Below are 23,381 nucleotides of genomic sequence, written 5' to 3' on the forward strand. Positions count from 1 at the left end.
ATTTTATATGAAGTCTTTGAATTTCAAGCATTTCTCAAAACGCAAAGGAGTAAATTGGATTACTCTGAGAGTTTCCTAAAGGCATATCAGTCTAATGTCCTGATACAAAGGTTAGTTTTGTGGAGATTTTCCCCTCTCCTGGAGTTGAGACATCCAGGAGGATCAATAAAAACCTTTCTCAGGCTTCTGCACAAAGTCAGAACAAAGTCCTTCAAAATCAGTATTTCAGGGTTGGTAGTGTTTCCACACTATGAAAACCAAGCTATTTTGATTACCTCTATTGAAATAAACGAATTTCTCAATTCAACTTTTTAAATTTAATTTAATTAATTAATTAATTTATTTATTTATTTTTACCAAGCTAAACATGGGGACTCTTTTGGGAGGAAGGGGTTGGAGAGGAGTAACGCCTAGTTTTATATTCACTTATATTATCATGTGTTAAAATAGTTCTGTGTTTCTTTTGGACCTTTTTTATTTTCCCATTTTATAAATTAAAAGCATATTTATATGTTTTATATATATTGTATTATAAAATTAAAAGTTTACTATATTTCTCTATATAACTTTTTTTTAATATTTATTTTTGAGAGAGAGACAGAGACAGAGCACAAGCAGGGTAGGGGCAGAGAGGGAGGGAGGCAAAGAATCCAAAGCAGGCTCCAGGCTCTGAGCTGTCAGCACAGAGCCTGACATGGGGCTCGAACTCACAAACTGTGAGATCATGACGTGGGCCAAAGTTGGACGTTCAACCAACTGAGCCACCCAGGAGCCCCTTCTCTATATAATTTTAATTGACATGTAATTATTTCCAAAAAGGATGTCTTTAAGCAACGATTTATTTTATAGGTTTGCCTTTTACTCCTAAAGTGTGTTTTTTAAATATATAAAATTTATTACTGTTTACTGTATTTAATGTATATTGTGTATTTTGAAAATACATAAAAAATTTTATTCCATTAAATTATTTTAGTCTTATTGTCAATGGGTTTCCTCCCCTTTTGCAATTGTGTGTGATTCATGATGGCTTTTAGAAATTCATAATGGCTTTTCCCTATCAAAATAAATACGTGTGTATACAACATCCAGAAATGCACAGAACAAAACACGGAACACAAACACACCTTCTATAAACCCACCACAATCATTTGATACATGGTTCAGTTAGTTAAACTCTCCTGTTGCTTTATGAAATCACTTATCTTGAGATTTTGGAAGACCAGTTTCCCAAAAAGATAATTCAGTCGTCACTTAGTCTCGCAAAGGTAACGGCCAAGTGACATCACAAATTTGTGGACGTGTTTTTCAGCCCACTGAAAGCAGTTGCACACCAATGCATTTTTCAAGATGCTATATGCAATCAGCTAGGCTAACGGTGGAAAGAAGCTTAGCCACAATCTTAACTACAGTTTCTTCACTTAAAAAAATGGGGAAACAGGAAAACCAAGAATGATTACACAACCTTAGAGTTTTGTTTGGTTATTTTAAAGCAGGGGCCTCCCGAGTCATCTCATAATGAGGGAATTCTTCTAATTGTCTGCAGAGCTCAAATGAAGGAAGGGGGTAGAAAATGAAACTTTGAATATGATGAGACGGATTTTCAAAGCTTTTTCCAACACCAGGTCTATTTGGAAAACTATAGAAAAGACAGTAAATGAATACCACAAATAGAGGACAGATAAAATCTGAAAGAGATAAAAAGAGGAAGGCAAACAATCACAACAAAAATTAATAGTAGCCCAGGATGAAAATGGCAGCTGTCTTCCCTCATGTGGTAAATCCCTCACTTGTCATCCCTCCCAACAAAAAAGACTTAAAAATCATTTGAGCCCCATGAACAGCAGACACTGCAAATCACTCTGAATAAAAAGATTCAACGTAGATTTGCCTTTTTTTTTTAATTACCAAACCAGGATATAGTTTGATTACACGGACCATAGTTCTATAATTAGATCACATTAGATTAATAGTGAATACAAGCACATTTAAATAGTCTGGAATTTCTGGAACTCCAAGACATCAGATTTCTAAGCTGCATAATAATTTCTATAACTAGGCAAGCCTACATAATTTTGGAAATCATAAAAAAGGTGCACATTTTCTAGGCACAATTAAGGTGCTCTGTTTTCTTTCTTACTAGTCTACTTATCCCGTTCTCACTTGCATGCCTTACAATGTCAATAACTAAAATAACATTACTCTTAATTTTGAAAGTGCTGTTTCACCATGAAACTGATATTAGCCAATTTAGCCTAAGAAAGTAAAAAGTCCAAAAAATATACACCAAAGAATACCAAAAGAAAGTATGCCAAAAGAAAACATGACTTAGACTTTCAACGAGCTTGGTCATCCTCCAGGTAAAATAATTCCATGATAGACTACAACTTGCATTCAACCTGGATGGTTAATTCTGTTCTCTAAAATTAGCATGATGGAATGTTGGAACTATAAACATTGTGTTAGTTAACGTATAATAAACATCAATAACTCTTGTCCCAAATATGCTGCTTCTGGGACAGACATGTACTCCTTTTTATTTTGTAAGGAAATACAGTTAAGGGAAGTCCATCTAGGTCTTGGCTAGCTGACTACTCTGTTATTAGGAGTCAAGGCTCTAAATATTATCCTGACTTTTATTTTACATTTGATATTTCAACACTTAAAATGTCTTCATCTTAATGAACACTATTTCTCTACTTTTATTTAATAAGTAAAATTTAAAATCTCCCATAAACTTATAATGCTGAGTTCTTAACAGCCTCTTTAGGATTACAGTCCTATTTCCATCTTTTAAGCTTTCATGGTATTTTTTTTTCCTCTCTCTCTCTCACCTTACCAGCAATAATTTCCTATACTAGATCTCCACCCGTGAATTTCTCACCTTCCCTTCCACCGGCCTTTAAAAAGGAACATGGCCATCTAGAGCTAAAGATACAGTAGAGGAAACAAAAAATAGCTGGACAAATGGCAATAGCTCCCAGGTATTCTATTCTAAGTGCTAGGAAATTATCTCACCTGTTTTTTCTGTTACTCCAAGAGATACAAGTTACTTTCACATCACTTGAGAAAATGATTCAGAACAATTGGTTCTGAACAATTGGTTCAGAACAATTTTTATGTTTTTTGTTTGTTTTTGAGAGAGAGAGACAGAGTGCGAGCGGGGGGAGGGGCAGTGAGAGGGAGACACAGAATCCAAAGCAGGCTCCAGGCTCTGAGCTGTCAGCACAGAGCCCGACGCAGGGCTCGAACCCACGAACTGTGAGATCATGAGCCGAGCCGAAGTTGGACACTTAACCGACTGAGCCACCCAGGCGCCCCAACAATTTCTGTTTAAATCCATACAACTGGTTTCTACTCCTGAAACTACTATTACACTATATGTTAGCTAACTGGAAGTTAAATAAAAACTTGACATAAGAAAAAACAAATTATAACAACTAGTAAGAGCTAGAAGTGGGATTTGAATCCAGGTCTGTAGGATTCCCAAGTCTATGATTAGATGCTATACTAGATAAACATATATCTCTCCTTTCCATTTGTATTCAGTAAAAGTGGCAGAAAGAACAAGAAATGGCTAAGTATTCTATTCTTTCGATATGGATGAAGGACACTTGTTTTTTCTGTTTGGATCATTTACACTTTGCCAGATATTTTGTGTGGTGTCTTTTTCAACAGCTCAATGACTGTGGATATGATCCCACAGTGAAAGGCAGAGGAACCAGGTGTCAACCCAACTCTGAATGACTCCAATCCTAGGACTCTCCTCTGTCCTACACTGCCTAGGGTGGTGGCACAGTGAGCATGGGAAGTGGCTGGAAAATCTGTCCCTAAGACAGGATCACTAAAGTGTTGCACAGACCAACAGCGTCATTGTCCTGAATGTTTCCAAATGGCTCTTCTAACCACGTAGGGTCTTAGAATGAGGTGGGGGTTTTTGTTTTATTGTTTGTTTTTTATAGAATTCGTATTAGTGACTTGGGTTGCAAGTTTGCAGGGGTTTGCTTTTTAACTGCTAGCTTTAAGTCAAGGGAGGCTGAAACAGTACAAAGTATAAAACAGATTCTGTAAGACTGATAATGTGATTAAAACCACCCTGCAGAACCATGCTCATGGATTGGAAGAATCAGTATCATTAAAATGTCCCAACTACCCAAAGCACAGATTCAGCGCAAACCCTATGAAACTACCGTGAGCATTTTCACAGAACTAGAAACAGTAATCCTAAAATTTGTATGGAACCACAAAAGACCTCGAATAGACAAAGTAGTCTTGAGGAAGAACAACACAGTGGAGGTATTACAATCTCAGATTTCAAGATATACAACAAAGCTGGAGTAATCAAAACAGTATGGAACTGGAACCAAAACAGACACACCCGGCAGTGGAACAGAATAGGGAGCCCAGAAATAAACCCATGATTATATGGTCAATTAATCTTAGACAAAGGAGGCAAGGATATCCAATGGGGAAAAGACAGTCTCTTCAAAAAATGGTGTTGAGAAAATGAGACAGCTGCATGCAAAAGAATGAAACTGGACCTCTTTCTTAAACCACACACGAAAACAAACTCAAAATGGATCAAATGAGACCTGAAACCACGAATATCCTAGAGGAAAACATAGGCAGTAATCTCTTAGACATTAGCCTTAGCAACATATTTATGCTTCTGTCTCCCTATATTGTAAAGGGAAACAAAAGCAAAATTAAACTACCGGGTCTACACCAAAATAAAAAGGTTTTGCACAGCTAATGAGACCATCGACAAAACAAAAAAGCAATCTAGTGAATGGGAGAAGATACTTGCATGTGAAATACCTGAGAAGTTAGTAACCAAAATGTATGAAGAACTTAGACAACTCAACACCAAACAAACAAACAAACAAACAAAACCCTGGTCCAATTTAAAAATGGGAAGAGGACCTGAATAGACATTTTTCCAAAGGAACCAGAAGGATGGCCTACAGACACATGAAAAGATGTCCAGCATCACTTACCATCAAGAAAAGGCAAATCAAAACCACAATGAGCTATCACCTCACACCTGGCAGAATGGCTAGAGTCAAAGAGACAAGAAATAACACGTGTGGGCAAGGATGTGGAGAAAGGGGAACGGTTGCTGGGAATATAAATTAGTGCAGCCACGATGGAAAACAGTATGGAGGTTCCTTAAAAAATTAAAACTAGAAATAACATATGACTCAGTAACTCCACTATTGGGTATTTACCCAAAGAAAACAAAAACACTAATTTGAAAACATATATGCACCCCTATGTTTATTGCAGCATTATTTACAATAGTTAAGATATGAAAGCAATCCAAGTGTCCATCCATAGACGAATGGATAAAGAAGATGTGGTCCACACCACACACACACACACACACACACACACACACACACACACACACAGGAATAGTAGCCATGAAAAAGAATGAGATCTTGCCATTTGCAAGACCATGGATGGAGCTAGTGGGTATTATTCTAAGTGAGGTCAGTCAGAGAGAGAAACACAATACCACATCATTTGACTTACAGGCGGCACCTAAAAAACAAATGAACCAAAAAAAAAAAAAAAAAAAACAAACAAAAAAAAAAACAAACAACCCCAAACAGACTCTAAAATACAGAGAGCTAACTGATGGCTACCAGAGGAGAGCTGGCTGGGGGGATGGGTGAAATAAATACAGGAGATTAAGAGGTTCAAACTTCCGGTTATCAAATAAGTCACAGGAATGAAAAGTACAGCATAGAGATTACAGTCAATAACATGGCTAAAAAATAAATAAATAAAACCACCACCTACCTGCAGAAACCTAGGAAGGAGATGGTTTGGTTCAATGCCGACACATATGTGCAGCAACTCCAAGAGGGAAATGGATTGGCAAACGCGCATCACAAGACCGATAGCATAAAAAGTGTCAACCATGGAATCTGCGTCAGGGAATTAAACACAGATACAGTAAGTAAAAACTAGGTCATAACCCAAACCTATGTAGCACTTTGAAATAAAAATCATTGCACAGGTGAGAAATTTCCTAAACAGCTACTAAATTGCTAAGAATACTATGCCACCAGGGTGCCTGCGTGGCTCAGTCACTTGAGTGCCAACTCTTGATTTCGGCTCAGGTCACGACCCCAGGGTTCTGGGATTAAGCCCCGCATTGGGCTTTGCGCTGAGCATGGCGTCTGCTGAAGATTCTCTCTTCAGGCATCTGGGGGGGCTCAGTCGTTTGAGTGTCCAACTTCGGCTCAGGTCATGATCTCGCGGTTCGTGGTTCGAGCCCCACATCGGGCTCTGTGCTGAGAGCTCAGAGCCTGGAGCTTGCTGCAGAGTCTCTCTTTCTCTCTCTCTCTCTCTCTCTCTCTCTCTCTGCCCCTCCCTTGCTCATGCGCACTCGTTCTGTCTCAAAAAATAAAAACATTAAAAAAAACTTCTCTCTGCCATTCTCGCTCTTGCTCACACACATTCTCTCTAAAATAAAAAAAGGAATACTATGCAACCAAAGAAAGCACTTCATATCATAATACATCTTAATTGTTCCTCTTCCAAAAAAAGAAGTAAAAATCTGCAAAAGAAGGATCATGGCCAAAGCTATAGGATTTATTCCCTATATTGTAAAGCAATTCCTGCATAAAAGCAACCTGGTAGAATCTAGACTATATCAAATGTGAACAGGTTGGAGGTAAGCTTATTAAAGAAGCTGGCATATTCACAATGTTTCCATGGACAAGAAAATGACAAAGATGAGAAAAATATTTCAGAGAAGCTTTATGGAAAAGGCATTAATAATGTGATATTAAATAACGTGTATCTAGCGTTTGCATCCTATACATACTTGGTTGGTGCTTTCTGGATCTTTGTTAGAACTTGGGCCTCTGGTGGGGATTTCTGGAGTTGCTGAGAGCCCTTGCTGCGTTTGGAGAGAACTGAAATAAGAGGGAAAACAACCCTTCCTCTAAATAGGATAAATCTGTTGGTTTAAATTCTAAAATGAAATCCCGCTGTGTTAAGAAACACCTAGGGAGGACTTTTGGGCCTTTACTGTCCCGTGATCATTCACATGACGATAATCTATCGAGCACTGAGGGCTGCTCAACGGCGCCATGAGGTGAACACTATTATCATCACCCCCATTTCACAGATGATGGCTGAGGCAGACAGCCTCATGCTCTCATCCGCTGCCCTGCACTGGCTACAACACAGCATTATCAGTCACACAGCTCCGGGACAGGAAAGGTAGCAGGTGTTACCATTCAGGTGATTAGATTGCTATTAAGCTACTTACTATAATTTATACACGGATTCAGGAATTGCACCGAACCCCCACTTGGTTGTTTTCAGTCTGCTTTCCATATGAATGGTTGTGTGTCTTTAATAAGTAGCTTCTATAATTACAACAGCAGGATAATAATTAAGAAATAAACACACTGGTGACTAAAGCAATTTTTCCCACTGGAAGGGCCAGGCAGGATAAGAAAGAGTTCATTGCCCACCGCTTGGGTTTTCCTCTGCTTGAAGACTCCCAACATTCATAGATGAAATTCAAGCCTTAGGCTGTATCTTTGGAGGCCGCTGAAGGCAAGACTTTAACTACAGATTTACAGTAAGAAAACGGCAACATCGGGGCGCCTGGGTGGCTCCATCGGGTGAGCGTCCGACTTTGGCTCAGGTCATGATCTCGCGGCTCATGAGTTCGAGCCCCGCATCGGGCTCTGTGCTGGCAGCTTGGAGCCTGGAGCCTATTTCGGATTCTGTGTCTCCCTCTCTCTCTGCCCCTCCCATGCTCATGCTCTGTCTCTGTCTCAAAAATAAACATTAAAAAAAATTAAAAAGAAAAAAGCAACATAAAACAGGTTTGGTAACCTCAGAATTAAATTTCCTTATGATACACAAGTCTGAATTGATGAGCACAGCAGGACTTTCCCCGGGGTATATTCTAGGTGTTTGCTTTTAGCTGAATCCAGCAGCTCAAACGGTCAGCTTTTAGCTGAATCTTGCTCAAACGGTCAAGTCACCCAACATTTGTACACTGTGATGACACTTACCCACGTGGGGATGGAGCGTGAATGTTATTTTGACAGCCACTTAGTGATTCATTTTTTACAAATTGAAGCGCTAGTCAAAACCTTTACTTTTGAGAAAACTGGAGGAAACTTACGACTTAAACCATTAATACCAGCTCCCATATAGATGGCAAGTCATCTAGAGATGTGTCATTTATTTAGGGACACATTACTCCTGAAGGGGACCAAAGAGAACCCTGGGGACTGTAAGTTTGTCTCTCACTTATTAGTAGTCTCCAGTTACCCTAAACCTGGGGGATAAGAAAACAAGGGAAGAATTTGGTGAATTCCTGATTTCCCTGCACAAAATGTTATACTGGAATTTACAGATTTCCTCAAGCCCCCTCAGGGCTTGAGCAAACCCCACTAAGGTTTGCTGCAGAACCAAAAAGGAAGAGTGAAATGGCATGCCCCAATGGCATGTCTGTGTTTTCAGGGCGAATTGCCTAGTCAGAGGGAAGCCAAATCCCTTTCCCTCGTCTTACCTGCCCCCTTCTCCAAAAAGGCTTGGTTTCTGCAATAGGAAGCAAGGTTACTGAAAAATGTGGTTACTAAATTTCAGAGCAGTGAAGGATATTAGGTGAAGTTCACAGAAGTTAAAATATTAATATAAGCAGGACTGGGTGAAAACAAGGATTCAAAGTTAAAAATCCAAAACTGTTTTGGAGTTTTACCTTCTCCAAATGAAAAGAATCGGACTGTCATATTGGTAAATATCCATGAGTGGCCACAGAACTGGATTAGGTAGTAGATGAAAAGATAGGTGTTCTTTCTATACCTATAGATACAGGAAAATACCATTAAACACTTCCTTCATCATCCTTTCAGCATTATACACACATCTCTTAACTAGCCTATTGGCCCACCTGAGCAAGAGAAAACTATTCCAGAGCAGTCTTTAATTTAGTTGCCTCTGTAATGCACAGCAGATTGTGAAACGCCCCATAGCATGCATTATCTGCTAAAAGGAGTGTCTTTGGTTTGCTTAAAGCCAAATATGGTTCTGTTTCAAAATTCACTTTAGCTTTGAGGAAGTTCTAACCTTGCTCTCACGAAGGAATAAAAGGAAGTGTTGCAAAGATGACTCTGAATATTTGGGGGAGAGGGGAAAAAAAAAAAGATGGTGAGGGCTTGATGTGCCCCACGTGTTGCTGTAGCTGGGCCTGCTCAGTGCAAAACCTGAAATGACTGGTTTAGGGTTACAAGAGGGGGAGTGGTGATTGTGGCATTTCCAAAGGGCGGATCATTCAGTAGTTGGCCATACCCGACTTTTGAATGTATTACGTGATGGGGGTCAGCACCCCGCTACTGCCTATTGTATCTGCAAGGGCAGATCGTTCCCTTCGCCAGACACACATAGAAAGCAGTTTAGTGGCTCCGGCCAGAAAAGGGAAGTCAAGCTGAGTTTAAAAATGGGTTGCTGGGGAGATGACTAAGGGATGATTGACAGATACAGTTTGAGGTAGTTAGGCAGAGCAATGTTTATAGTGTGCCCGAGGGTTCAGAAGGGTGGTGGGAGTGGCCCTGCCTGTATAGACAAGGATCTCTCCTCGTCGGAGGTGTGAAATCTCTGAGAAAGAGAGCAAATAGGCTGGGAAGCAGATACAGTGTAGCTTGCCGACAGGCATCCAACAGATGAGGAGGGGGTGGGGAAGAAGGATCCCTTCTTAAAGCTGCAAAAGAATCACCTGGAGTGTTGGGTAAACACTCACATTCCCCAGGCTCTACCCCCAGTACCACTGAACCAGTTTCTCCGGAACTGGGCCCTGGAATCTACACGTGCGATAGGTGTTTCTGCAGCAGGTAGACCTAAAAACCTCCCCGCAACGCTGGGTCTGAGAAAGTAAGGAAAGGACTCCGGGTGGGCGGAGGGGGGAGAGAAGAAAGCACCCAACCAGCTAATGCCCGTCCAGAGCTCCAGGGCGTGCGGGGCGCTGGGCCGCGCAGCGCCGCGCTGCCGGGGGACGCGGGGGGATGGAACCCCGCCCCTGGCGCCCCTTCACCCGCGCTCCTCGCCTCCCGCCGCGGCCGAGCGCCCTACCTGGGCTGCAGCCAGGCGGGCAGCGCCATGGGTGTCACGGGCCGCCGCCGCCAGGCCCTCCAGCACCGTCAGGGAAGGAGCGCCCGCCCGGGAGGGGCGGCCCGGCGGCCAAAGCCCGGCCCGGAAAGGCGGGGCCTCGCCACACTCAGCAATTTACAAAAAAAAAAAAAAAAACAAAAAAAAAACACCAAACCCTAAGGTCTTGCTTTGGGCCAGAGATGAAAGTCAAGTTCCTCAAGTTCCCGCAGTGGCTAGAGCGCGCTGTCCCGCGAGTGCCCGGCGGGGGCGCGGCACGCGCGCGAGCTTGGGCAGGCCTGGCGGCGGCCGGAGCGCACCCACGGGGTTCGCGCAGCGCCTGCCAGGCCTTGCTAATCTTTGGATGGACCCTTCGTTGCAGCTGCGTGGAAATTAATGGGGCCTCTCCCCCAAATGCCAAAGGCTGCACCGGTCCCAGGTGGGCGCCTGCCTCTCTGATTACCCTCACCTGTGAGAGCCCGTCAGCTGTGGGCACGCTCTCCCTAACACCTTCTTTTCAGCCAAGGGGCCTGATGGCTCCAGGAAGAGGCATCCTTGCCCTCTAATCTTCCCCCGGGTCTTCGCAGATGTTTGCAAATCCTCTTATTCACGTTGAGTCTTTCTTCCTATCCTGTGCCCAGCCCTCAGAAAATCTCCTGAGCCCTCGGGCTTATGGCATCTTTGTCTCGCTCCATGCTCAGAAAGCCCCCCTCCTGCTTTGCTGATCACCTCCAGACCGCCTTCCAGTGTCTCTACCGTCTAAGGGAAACCTCCCCAAATAAATTGAAAACCCAAACAAACAAGCCAAGAAAGCACTTGCCAGTAAGTGGGATGACAACATCTGATTTTTGGAGCTGGAAGCTAGTACCCCCATTTTACCTACAGGAAGGTTGAGGCTCGGAAAAAATGTTAAGTCACAGTCCACGTGGCCGATAAAGGGCGGTATTAGAACTTCAAGGCCGGAGTATGTTTTCATGAGGCCATAGGTTCCTTCCTCACAGTTCATTATGACCCCTCACCTCATAGCCCACCTCTGACAGCTAGGTTTCTCTGCACTTTCACCCACCCCTGCCCTCTGCCAGAGGTTCATCCCTCCCCTGCATTTACCGGTCCCTCTCCAAATCACTCCATCTGGCATTACTGGCATGACCACCGTCTCTTGTTGCATCCTTATCCACTCGCTTCCACTGGCTCACGCCACAGTTTAGAAACAGGCAAATCTCTCCTACTCTAGAATTAGACATTTTATTCTGTTTCTTTCTTGGTGATTTGCTTTCTCTCTCCTCTTTGCTCATAACTGCCTGCCTGCCCTGTCTTCTAAATCAGACGTTTCTTTCATTTCTTACCATCTTCCCGTTTCCGAACACCCTACGCTTTGACTTTCCTTCTCGATGCGCTCCTGAAACTGCTCTCTCAGGGAGTGGCCTTAATTTCCTGAGCCCTCGTCCTATACTCACCGCGTAGACAACTCTACACAGACCTTGCTCTTTGCGAGCATTTGATCTAAAGGGCAAACGGACACACAAGCAAACACTGGTGGCCAACCTGTCACCGATGGGCAGGCCAAGCCTGGGGAAGAGGAAGACAGTCCAGGATGGCCTGGAGTGGGACAAAGAGACTGCCCAGAGGAAGTGACCCTTTATCACCAAACACAGCCCCTGCGCCTACATCCTCCTTCTCCCCCCTCCTCCACCAGCCTCCTGCATTTACCAACTTCCCATCCCCTCCCACTACCTCAACACCTCGGTATGTTCTACTTCTCTCACCTCCTGTCCTCTCTTTCTCCCTAGATGGGTCCCCTCCTCCTTCTCCTGCTCTGTTTTCTCAAAGTTCTGCCCTGGGCCATCTTGTCCATTGCCACCGTGTTATCCCTCCGCACAGACATTCACCACTCGCCACTTTATCTGCACGCAGACAATAGCCAACTGCATTATCTCCAGCCCCTACTCTTTTTTTTTTTTTTTTATTATTATTAATACCAGCTCTGGCTTTTCAACAGCTTCTGGATATTTCTGCACAAAGAGCCTACTGCAAGTTCCCACTGAGCCCGTTTAAGCATACTGTCCTTCTCAAATCACTGTCTTAGTTCCCACAGGGAAACCCCCATTTTCCTCGCCACTGATGTTTAAAATTTGGGAGTCATCATGAAGTCTCCCCATCCAATCAAATTCTACGGATTCCATCCTTTCCAGATGCCTTACTGACCACTCGTATTCTACTTCCATTCCTCATGACCCACAACCTGAATAAAAAAGACACACGAAAAGCTCCCTTTTTGCTTGCCAAAGAACAAAGTAAACAAACAAAAATCTTCTTCACATCAGTTAGGGAACTGTACCTTGTTTTCCAAGGAATAAACACAGAAGAGAGCTCACAAGAGAACCCTTGGGGTGGGGAGTAAAATGCTCCCTTTCCTTTGGCAAGTCCTCCTCAGCTTCTGCCAGCTTGACCAGAAGAGCTTCCAGCAGCCTTCCTGCCTCCTCCTTCTACCCAGACTACCATACGTTAGTTGAAGACTACCGGAAGTATTGTTAAAACATAGCCCTGTACCAGCTATTCTCCTGGTCAAAATCCCTCGCTGGTTCCTCGTTAACTGCTACATCTAGAAGGCAGGAGACTCTGGCCAAGTAAGGGAGAAATGGCAGGAAACCCTGCTCCCCCCCAAAATCCTCTCCCCGAGTAATAAATATTCCTCCCCTGAGTTAACACCTGTCAATAAAAGGTAGCAACCCAAACCCGGAGCACAGCTGTCCGTTGAGCCCGCCCGGTCTCACCTCTCAAGAGTGGACTCTCCCTAGTACACTCTTCATTTGCACTGCTCAACCAATGTCTGGTCCTCCTTGAATTCTTTTCTTGTGATGAGACTAAGGGGAGACAGGATGGGCAGGAGGGAGCTTCAGGGCCCAGAGATCTCCCCAGCTCACCTGGCAACAATATGTCATCTTGCCTCCAAGCCTGTCCAGTGCGAACATTCTGTCCCTTCCCCCTGCCCCCCCCCCCACCCCCATTACAGCAACGCTTGCCATTCCATGACCACACCAGGTATTCTCGGCCATTGTGCCTCGGTGGAACTTTTCTCCTCATTTTGAATTTCTCTTCTGCCTCCACGCCTTCTCACAGACCAATACTTACCTGTCAAAAGTTCTAAAGCCCTTCTCAGGGCTTCCTCAAGGAGCCACACGGGGCCAGTAGAGGTCTATGATGGTACTTACCTTTTTTTAGTTTGATACCTGCCTACCCCACTAGATTACAGATTCCCAGAGGGCTACACCTCTTAACTAACAGTAAGGAGTTGACGAGTTTTAACTTCTCTAAATAGTTTCTTTTTCCCAAGTACACAATTGTTGCGACTAAATAAGAAAATGTATAAAATATATAAAATGTATACAAGTACCTCCTAGAGTGCATGCCATGATGGGTGTCCATAAATGTCTTGAATGAATGGATGAAACCTGGTATGAGTTCTCCTCTCCTAAAATTGTAACCAATATAAAACAAACTTTCAGAAATAGTTGCATTTTTTAAATATGTACAGTAGACTTTCAATTATCTACTTGTACAGATGTCAGAGGCCAAGATAGTTCAAATAACACTAAGTTAATCTACTGTCTTTTGAAGGAATTTTGACATTATTTGAACACGTCAGTTTTGTTTTTCTTGGGCAAAGGTTTAAATGTGTTTTCATCCCTGACTAATTGGGAGACTAAAGCCTTAAAATATATGTCATAGCAGTAACAGACTGACTTAAGGTTTGTTTGTTTTTTTAACCATACCTAAAAAGTGATAAAATATACTATTTCACAATAATCTTCAAAGAAGTTAAGTCCAATGGTTGAACATCCTGACTTTGGACACTTAACCATCCATCCGTTGTTATTTGTGTTTTTTTCCCTCCTATTCCTTGGAAATCTCATTTTATCTTTTAAAGTTTATTTATTTTGAGAGAAAGAGAATGCACACAAAAGCACAGGGGAGGGGCAGAGAGAGGGAGAGAGAAGGACACGAAGCTCAAACTCATGAATCCTGAGAGCAATGACCTGAGCCAAAATCAAGAATCAGATGCTTTACCAACTGAGAGACTCAGGCATTATAAAATGCCAATACGACATGCAATATTCACTGAGAGCAGAGATTCTGGGAAAGTGTCCCATTGGCCACTCTAGCTTCCATCAGCCCCAAGTGACTCTGTAAGGAACCAGTTATACTCTGATGACTTTGAGATTTCTTTTTTATTTCAACCATCTAAAATTTTCAGGGATCACAATCTCCCCCTTCTTCCCATGCCCAGTCTCATGTTAGATTGGAAATTCCACAGGCTGCTAGACCCAAATAAAACCCTAGAGATTATGTGATCTAATCTTTTTATTTCATAGGCACCCCAAAGCTAGTGAAAGCTAGGTTGAGATCTCTTTCCATAGCCCTGTGCAAAGTTTCAGACATATTTGCCCCATTACCTAATCTTAGGCATGAGTCATAATCATCATCCCTTGTAATTTTTGCTTGTACTTAGCCTCTATTATCACTCTTCTCCAGATATTCCAAAGCATTGCTTGTACGTCTCTGCTGGAACTTTAACCATCCTTCCTTTAAATGACTTTGACCCTTACTACTCCATTCAAAAGATCAAACCCTGGACTGGGATACTTGCCTGGTTGCATCATCATTCTCCAATCTCTCTCCGGTCCTATTCCAAGGAAAATACATTCAAGTGCGTAACTGACTCATTCAATTACACAGGAGCCATTTTGTAAATTTGTTTTTTAAGCCATGGACACTCTCCTTCTCCACATATCTCACTTAATCCTCAGAGCGATGCTATGAGATGGTAACTATTCCTACCCAATTTTATAGGTGAGGAAAAAAGGTCAGATCTTGTCCAAGATCAGCACAGCTAGTAAATGTTGGAACTTAGATTTCATTAGATTTAGTCTGTCTCCAGTGAATTCTTAACCACTGTGCTATATTAAGTTGTTTCATATGATTGTTCACTATTTGTTCACAAGTCCTGATTCTCTTTTTATTATATATAAGAGTCAAAATGTAAGTCTACTTAAAACTTAAAACAAAAAATCAAAAAAAAAAAAAAAACAGTCAAAAGATTTGAGCACACACTTCACCAAAGAAGATACCCAGATGGCAAGATCATGAGAAGATGCTCAACATCATTAGTCATTAGGGAAATGCAAACGTAAAACACCGTAACATATCACTACACAGCTATGAGAATGGATAAAATGAAAAAAGTCTCACCATATCAAGTGTTGGTGAAGAAGCATACCACTTCTTCCAGTTGTACCAACTGGAACTCTCACACCGCTTTGTTCGTAATAACCAAAAGCTGGAAACAGCCCAAATGGCCAACAGCAGATGAATGGATAAGCAAATCGTGGCGAACCCATACAATAGAATCCCATTCAGCAATTAAAAAAAGGAATGGACCACTGATACAAGAAACAACATGGATAAAGCAAAATAATTATGTTGAATATAAGGAGCCAGGAGAAAAAGAGTACATGCTGTACTATTCCATTTACATAGAATTCTAGAAAATGGAAACTAATCCATGGTGGCAGAAAGCAGCAGTTGCCTGAAAATGGAGGAGGGAGGGGTGTGGTAGAAGGGAGGGACAGCCAAGGGGCAGGAATGACGACTATGTTCATGGTCTTGATGGTGGTGATTGTTTCACAGATGTATACTTCCCTTAAAACTTGCAAATGGAGGGGTGCCTGAGTGGCTCAGTCAGTTGACCACCTGACTGCAGCTCAGGTCATGATCTCATGGCTCATGAGTTTGAGTCCCGCATCGGGCTCACCACTGTCACTGAGGAGCCTGCTTCAGATCCTCTGTTCCCCCCTCTCTCTGCCCCTCCCCTGCTCATGCTCTCTCTGAAAAACAAATCAACATTTTTTTTAAAAAAAAAAAAGCTTACAAATTTAAATTTATGCCACTTATTTTAGGTCAGTTACACTTCAACAAAGCCAAGATTTAACACACTAACTTATGAGGAGAAACGTCATCTTGCTTGTTTGCTTTGAATGACTGATTTATTCTTGTTTGTGAGCCTGCACCCCACTGATTATAAGGAAAAACGACACAAAGTAAAATTGGCCAATTAATAGGAACTCAAAATCCTCCTTTCGGTCTCTGAGTTACTGTCCTCCCCAAGGCACCTTGGTGAATGGGGAAGTTCACACAAGGTGGTGAACACTGGGTGTCACCCATGCACACAGGTCCTTGGGTTGCCTACCTTGCAAGCCCTGTGGAAGGGCTGTGTCCTCACTGAATCTACTGATGGCAAGATGATCGCATCTGCCACTGATCACAGACCACTGCCTCACCCCATTGCCTCCTGTCTTCTGTCCTTGCCTTAATAGCCTCCTTTTCTATCCCCAAGGCCTCTACTGATCCTCCCATCCTCTCCTCATTCCCTCACCCTCCGGAGGGGTGTTAACCTTAAAAACTAATACTGCTAAGGGGCGCCTGGGTGGCTCAGTTGGTTGGGTGACCGACTTCAACTCAGGTCATGATCTCATAGTTCGTGAGTCTGAGCCCTGCATGGGGCTCTCTGCTGTCAGTGCAGAGCTCACCTCAGATCCTCTCTCTCTCTCTCTCTCTCTCTCTGTCCCTCCCCTGCTCACACACACTCTCTCTCTCTCTCTCCCTCTCTCAAGAATAAAAACGTTTTTTAAAAACTTAAAAAGATAATACCACCAGTTATATTACCAGCAAAGTAGTTTCATTTGGGACCAGCAAAGAATATAATCCAGGAAAAGCAAGCAGAACCATAGGCAAGTCTGCCAAACAAAGGAGGGGGATGCTCTTTTACAGAGGAAAGGGTGGGGGGGGGAGTTGGAAAAGCTGTTATAAACAAAAAGTCCATTGGAGTAAACTGGGAGTTTGAGGTATATAATGGCTTCTCATTGGCTGAGTTGTGACAGATAGCATTGGCTGGGATGTTGCCAAGGAAGGAGTCAAGACTTTCTTCCTCCTGCTGGGATGGTAAAGCAGTATCCACATGCAAGGTCTGTGTCTTCCTGTTGGGTTTGCTACTGACCATGAGTGGTAGGGCATGGAAGCTTCCCCTGCTGGCCTCCTGACTCCATTCTGAATGAGATTTCCTTTATTAACTGTCACATTTCCCCCCTTTTGATCAAGCTCTTTCTTTAAAAGGATTGCTGATTGTCAGGCACCTGGCGGCTCAATCAGTTGAGCGTCCGATTTCAGCTCAGGTCATGATCTCGTGGTTCATGAGTTCAAGCCCCACATGGGGCTAGCTGCTGTCAGCGCAGAGCCCACTTTGGATCCTCCCTCCCTCTCTCTCTCTCTGCCCCTCCCCTGCTTGTGCTCTCTCAAAACAATAAAACCTTTTTAAAAAACAAATAAAGCATTGCTGATTAAGAGTCAGGTTTTCCATATGTAGTGGTTTTGTCCCGTAGTCCCAGGAGCGACCTCTCCTGGGTGGCCTGTCCTACACCAAGAGGGAAAGTGCGTAGCAGCTGGAAAGCACTTAAGGCCACATCTGAGTTAACAAGGAAGGTTAGGAGGGAGAAACTCTCAGGTTATCCCACCTAAAATCTTCCTAAGGTCATAACTGTTGGAAATCTCAAGGCCTTGAGCCAGCATCACCTTATCGGATACATTTTTAAGAAGTTCGACAGGCAACAAAATACAAACGTTAAAATAATTATAGGAGACAGAAGTAACAGCAATTCCAGATTGTATGACGGTTCTAAACTAGGCCTCTAGGTCTGCAAGTAGCCAACTGAAATATTTATTGGCACTTACTCTGACTTAGGGGAGAAAGGTTTTCCTATGAAAGCAAACCTGAAGTCATGTGTGCCGTCTGGGAATCTCTACTGAAAGCGACCATGAAAGCAAAATAGTGAATCCTGCAAGAGCACACTGAAAGAATTAAGTCAGTACATTTGGGAAGATACAGCTAGGTATAAACATGAAATGATAGCTGATAAACTTTTTCCAAGAGAGCACAACTTCAAAGACATTTTAATGCTGTATTGTTAGCTCAAAAGAAGGGTTTGCACTGAAGTGTGTTATTGGTAATACAGCCTGTAAGTTTGTAAATTCAGAGAACATCAGTCTGGAGAAGAATCTAAAGCCAGTGAATAGTTCAGATTAAAGAAGACTTTTGTGATTTTGGAAACTTCTTGTTTTTTGTGGTTTTTTTTTTTAATTTTTAAGTTTATTTATTTGGAGGGAGAGAGAGAACATGAAAGCGGGGTAGAGGCAGAGAGAGAGGGAGACAGAGAATCCCAAGCAGGCTCTGAGCCATCAGTGCAGAGCCCGATGTAGGGCTCAAACCCACGAACTGTGAGATCATGACCTCAGCCGGTCAAGAGCTGGACGCTTAACCGACTGAGCCACCCAGGCGCCCCTGAATTTGAAAACTTCTAACCCTTCAGAAAAAGCAAACGGAAAGTTAACTTGTCCTGGGATCATGATGAGGCTATTTCCAAAAGGCCACAAACAAAAGAGGTTCCTTCCTCTCACAAGGGCTTGGGAAATGCAGACAGGAGCATTGTCTTTCTACGAAAGAGAAAAAGCAACAGTGAGAAAAAGGTGTACAGGTCTGGCCCAGACATCTTCAGAAAGTGTCTCAGGAGAGGTCATCTGCTTCAATGCCAGGAATTCTTTACTTTCGGGTCACCAGATGCTGGGCAGGTCCAGCCAGGATTTGCTGTTTTCTTTAGTTAAGTCACATGAATCTAAGAGTCTATTCCCCAGCACAAAGGTTAGTTAGCAGTTCCTGATAACAGGCTTTCCAGTGAGGCAGAAGAGTCTTTCTGGAAGGGTCTTTTTCAATAGATGAAATCTCCAGGTTACCGGATGGGGTACTTAAAGTCATGGCCTCCCAGTAGATTACTCTGACAAAGCATGGTTATTTTTAATAGAAGCAATTAGCCTTTACACTCTTGAAGTCTATTTCCTTTTATCAACTATGGGCCAAAGGAGGCAGGGACCAAGTGTATTGGACATCCTGTAATTATCTCAAAGGCTGAGAGTCTAGGAGTTCCCAAAGGATAGATGTGAGATTTAGAAGACCAACGGTAATGTTTTAGGCCAAGGTATTTGGAGGGTCTCTACAAAGTTTGCCAACTGAGTCTCTTAGTACATGTGACTTAGTACATGTGACTAACCCCATTGTTGGGTATCTCTTGTCAATTTTTCCAAATTATCATTTGAGAGAGCATCCCTTTGAACCATGACAGAGATCTGGCTGTTGGTTTCCTTGAGAGCAACATTCTTGGCAGAAATATCAGTGAGGTGGATTACCGTGGCCTCCTGGGAGTTAAGTCTGGAATGCCCAGTATTTTAGTGGCCAGAGCAGAAGACAAAAGCATGGCACCTAACATATTTTAGATATAGGAGCCATTTTAAATTGTATTCCCATTGGAGGGAAGGACACCTCATTGTTTCCATAACATTCCAAAGTCATGAGCTGCCCCAAAGGCATACCAACTGTTGGTATAAATGTCTGTGGTTTTACCTTTGGCTAAAGTACAAGTTCAAGTAGTGGTGTGTATATAATCCAGTCTCTTGGGCTGAATTGTAAATGTAAAGGTGTTGTTTCAATGACTTCAAAAGGCACTGCAGTAGCATACCCAGCATGACATTTTTCCATTTTTATTCTTTAAACTTTAAATAAAAACCACCAGTAAACCATGAAAAGTCTACATATGTTTAAGGAGTTTCCTGTAAATTGTCATGGGATTCAAAAGGTAACCTGTCAGCATTAAGCAGCCATGAAGGGTCTCATCGGGATCCAAATGTAGTCTTTGTTTTGGGATCAGATGCCCCAAGTATTAAAACTGAGTTTGAGCAAACTAATTCTCTTTGGAAACTTTGTGTCCCTTTAAAGCCAGAAGCTTTAACCTCTTCCTGTGAAAAGGTTTGAGAAGGGGGGCAGGGGAGCAAATCATCTGCATACTGGAACTGGTACAGCCTGCAGAAAACCATATACCATCCACATCAGTTTTTAATGTTTATGGAAGTGAGAAGGACTCTCTGTGAAACCCTGGGGCATTAGTATCCAGATAGATTTCCCTTCCTCCCAAGTGAAAGCAAAAAGATATTGGCTCTCCTGATCAACTGGAATACTAAAAAAAGCACTGCATAGGTCAATTACAGTGAAAATTCAATGCAAATGGATGTTCATAATGGATGGGGGTTGGGAATAACAGGGTGCCGGGGGATGATAATGTTATTTATTGCTCAGAGGTCCTGGACAACCTCCATCGTCAGTCATTGAGCTTTCTCATAGGTATGGTAGAGGTAACGCAGGGACCAGTGCAGGAGATAATGAGGTCCTAACACTTGCAATCTTCTATTATGGGCTTGATGACTTGAAGGGCTTTTTTACTGACAGTGCATTGATTAATTATGGGAAGACATTGTGAGGGATATATTCGGAATCTGCCAATATGAGGCGAGGATTTTGGCCATAAAGAGGACGGTAGTTGATCCAACAAAAATGAATAGAAGATGTCCAAGTGTCATTTAATGTCCCTGGTTGGCTATTTTGATTACTACTGTCAAAATCTAGAATTATTTCCCCCTTTTGGGAGAAAGGAATTCAGGCATGCTACTTTTCCAAGAAATCTCAGCCCAATAAACGAGTAGGGTCAGAGGAACTAAGGAGAAAAAGTGTGGATCTCTCAAAGGACTTAGGCCAAAGGGGAGTAGGTTCAGAGAGAGAGGCCTCTCAAGGTTCATTGCAGGCCCTCACAGTAACTGTTCTGGTACTCCAGGCAGGGGCTGCTTTACAGCAATGGGGTTTAGCACAGAGAGCATAGCTCTGGTGTCAGTATCGATAGAGAGAGATTCATGCCCAACCTAGAGAGTAGCTTCTCTGAGCAGATGAAGAGTGAGGATTAGGAAGAGCACCTGTAGTTCCTCGGAACCCCACGATTGGGAATTAGGACACTGGAAAGACGGACTAGAGGGCCGCGGGCTCCTGGAGCACTTCAGTTTGTAACAGTCTGCTCGTTCCAATGCCCTGGCTCTTTGCAGTAACAGCAGAAACTCCAGGATTTGAATTTTGTTTAGGAGACTTCACTTGCTGGAGTTGAAAATTGAGAATTTGAGCGGTCTTTCTGTTAGGTGACTCATCTAGGACGCAAGTGAGCAGGTTTGCCAAATTAACTAAATCTGGAGGGGTTGTTTTAGCTAAAAGAGAAACATCCTGGGGTCCCTTCAGCTAAAGGGAAAGATCCCCGTTCAACCTGTTCATAAACATCGAGTTAAATGCTATATATGTGTATATATTCAGGCTTGCACACACACGTATGAGTGTGTGTGTGTATACACACACACACACACACACACACACATTTATTTTTGAGAGAGACAGAGAGCGCATGAGTGGGAGAGGGGCAGAGAGACAGGGAGACACAGAGTCTGAAGCAGGCTCCAGGCTTTGAGCTGTCAGCACAGAGCCTGACGCGGGGCTCGAACTCACGGACCGCGAGATCACGACCTGAGCCGAAGTCGGACGCTTAACCAACTGAGCCACCAGGTGCCCTAAAGACCGGAATATTCTTTAAAAAGACAGTTTGGATTGACTATAACCGTCATGAACAAACTCATCAGGCTTTTGTGTGCAAGCCTGAATTTTGTTCCAATCAGCAGGCAGGGGAAAAGCTACTTCAATTGCTTGGGGGAGCTTTCCAGCCCATGCTGCAGCATCTTGTCAAAAGTTAGGGGTTTGGGGGTGCCTGGCTGGCATGCGACTCTTGATCTTGAGGTCGTGAATTTGAGCCCCACATTGGGAGTAGAGATTACTTACAAAAAAAAAAAAAAGGTTAGGACTCTGCCTCTCTAAATTCCCTTCAGAATGTTCCCTTCTGACCAGTTTCATCCAATGTTTGGCCTAGTCCTCACCAGCAAGCATGCGGGCTAATTGATATAAATCTGAGAAACCAGATTGGTAAGTCTGAATGACCAGGCTAAATTCTTGAGCAAACCTATGGGAGTCGTCTGTTACTATAGGAAACTCATGAAATATGGTTCACAATTCAGCCTTAGTCCAGGTAACATAAGAAACTTGAGTTTTGTTTAGATCCTTAGCAGACTGAATTTTAAAGAGGCAGGTTTTCCTAGGTCCAGGAGAGGAGCAAGTTGGGGAGGGGGGGAGGGAGGAAATGGGAAGTTTGGCAAAGACAGAAAAATGGCACAGGGATCGGGGTCCTGAACCCAGGTGGCTGCCCCTTGTTTGCAGACAAAGAAGATGGGAGAGGAGAAAAAGGCCTCAGAAACCATTTTGACCCTTTTCAACTGTTTGTCTCAGTTAATTTAGAAATAGTACTTTGCAGAGGCAAGCTTAGAATCCTCAACTCATGCGGAAGCCTCAAGGTACCCTTTTAAAATAGCATCCCAGGGGCACCTGGGTGGCTCAGTCTGTTGAGCGTCGGACTTCGGCTCAGGTCATGATCTCACAGCTTGTGAGTTCAAGCCCCACATGGGGCTGGCTGCTGTCAGCTTGTCAATGCAGAGCCTGCTTCAGAGCTTCTGCCCTCCTCTCGCTGTCCCTCCTGCACTTGCACTCTGTCACAAATAAACAAATATTAAAATGGGGATCTCGTTCAGGTTTTGGTTTGTTTTGGAGTCATGGCTTTCTAATTTAATCTTGAGTAAAACAAGCTTGGGGAGATCAAAATTCCCCTTAATGGCCATTGAAGTTCTAATTGGCTAAATCAGTCCACTTGGTTATAAAATACGCACACTGATGGGCTATAGTTTTTAAACACAAAACCAGCCAGGGGAGCCTGGGTGGCTCAATTGGTTAAGCGTCTGACTTGGGCCCAGTTCATGATCTCATCATTGCTGGGTTCAAGCCCCGCGACTGGCTCTACAGCTCTGAGGCTGGAGCTTGACTCCAATTCTGTGCCTCCCTCTCTCACTGCCCCTCCCTCCCCAACTCCCGCTCAAATAAATAAACATTAAAAAATTAAGAAAAAACTGGCCAGAGTCCCAGTCGCAGGGGCAGCAACATCAAAGCATTTTGATGGCTGGAATCCCATTTCTTACAGGTTCTTCTCTACAGCAAAGACAAAAGTTCCTAAACAGGGGAGTGCAACAGAAATCGCCTGGTTCCAGAAGGAATCAGAGCAAAGGCCAGATTAGTTCTTACAGGAACAGTCCAGTTCCAAACCGAAGTCTGACCGAAGGCCAGCAGTTCTGACAGGAATGGTCTGGCCCCAAAAAGCAGTCAGACTGAAGGCCAAATGAGTTATCCTAGAAAAGAA

At 43.2% G+C, this 23,381-nt stretch overlaps 1 protein-coding gene across 2 annotated transcripts in view; it reads right to left on the reverse strand.

Annotated features, from left to right (window-relative positions):
- The window catches only part of HACD4 (3-hydroxyacyl-CoA dehydratase 4), a 36,994-nt gene extending 26,777 nt beyond the window's left edge, over positions 1 to 10,217 (reverse strand). Inside the window, exons 1-3 of one of the 2 annotated variants that reach the window (XM_042914244.1) lie at positions 10,105 to 10,217; positions 8,738 to 8,841; positions 5,803 to 5,930 (exon numbers count right to left, since the gene is read on the reverse strand). In XM_042914244.1, the coding sequence (XP_042770178.1) occupies positions 5,803 to 5,930; positions 8,738 to 8,841; positions 10,105 to 10,133 (261 nt within the window). In that variant the 5' untranslated portion in view covers positions 10,134 to 10,217. Of the gene's footprint in view, positions 1 to 5,802; positions 5,931 to 8,737; positions 8,842 to 8,929; positions 10,029 to 10,104 lie in introns of those variants that run through there. The other variant, XM_042914245.1, reaches the window with a different exon arrangement.
- Positions 10,218 to 23,381: the final 13,164 nt, after the last annotated feature.

Source organism: Panthera leo, chromosome D4 (genome assembly GCF_018350215.1).
Source record: "Panthera leo isolate Ple1 chromosome D4, P.leo_Ple1_pat1.1, whole genome shotgun sequence".
Taxonomy (NCBI): domain Eukaryota; kingdom Metazoa; phylum Chordata; class Mammalia; order Carnivora; family Felidae; genus Panthera; species Panthera leo.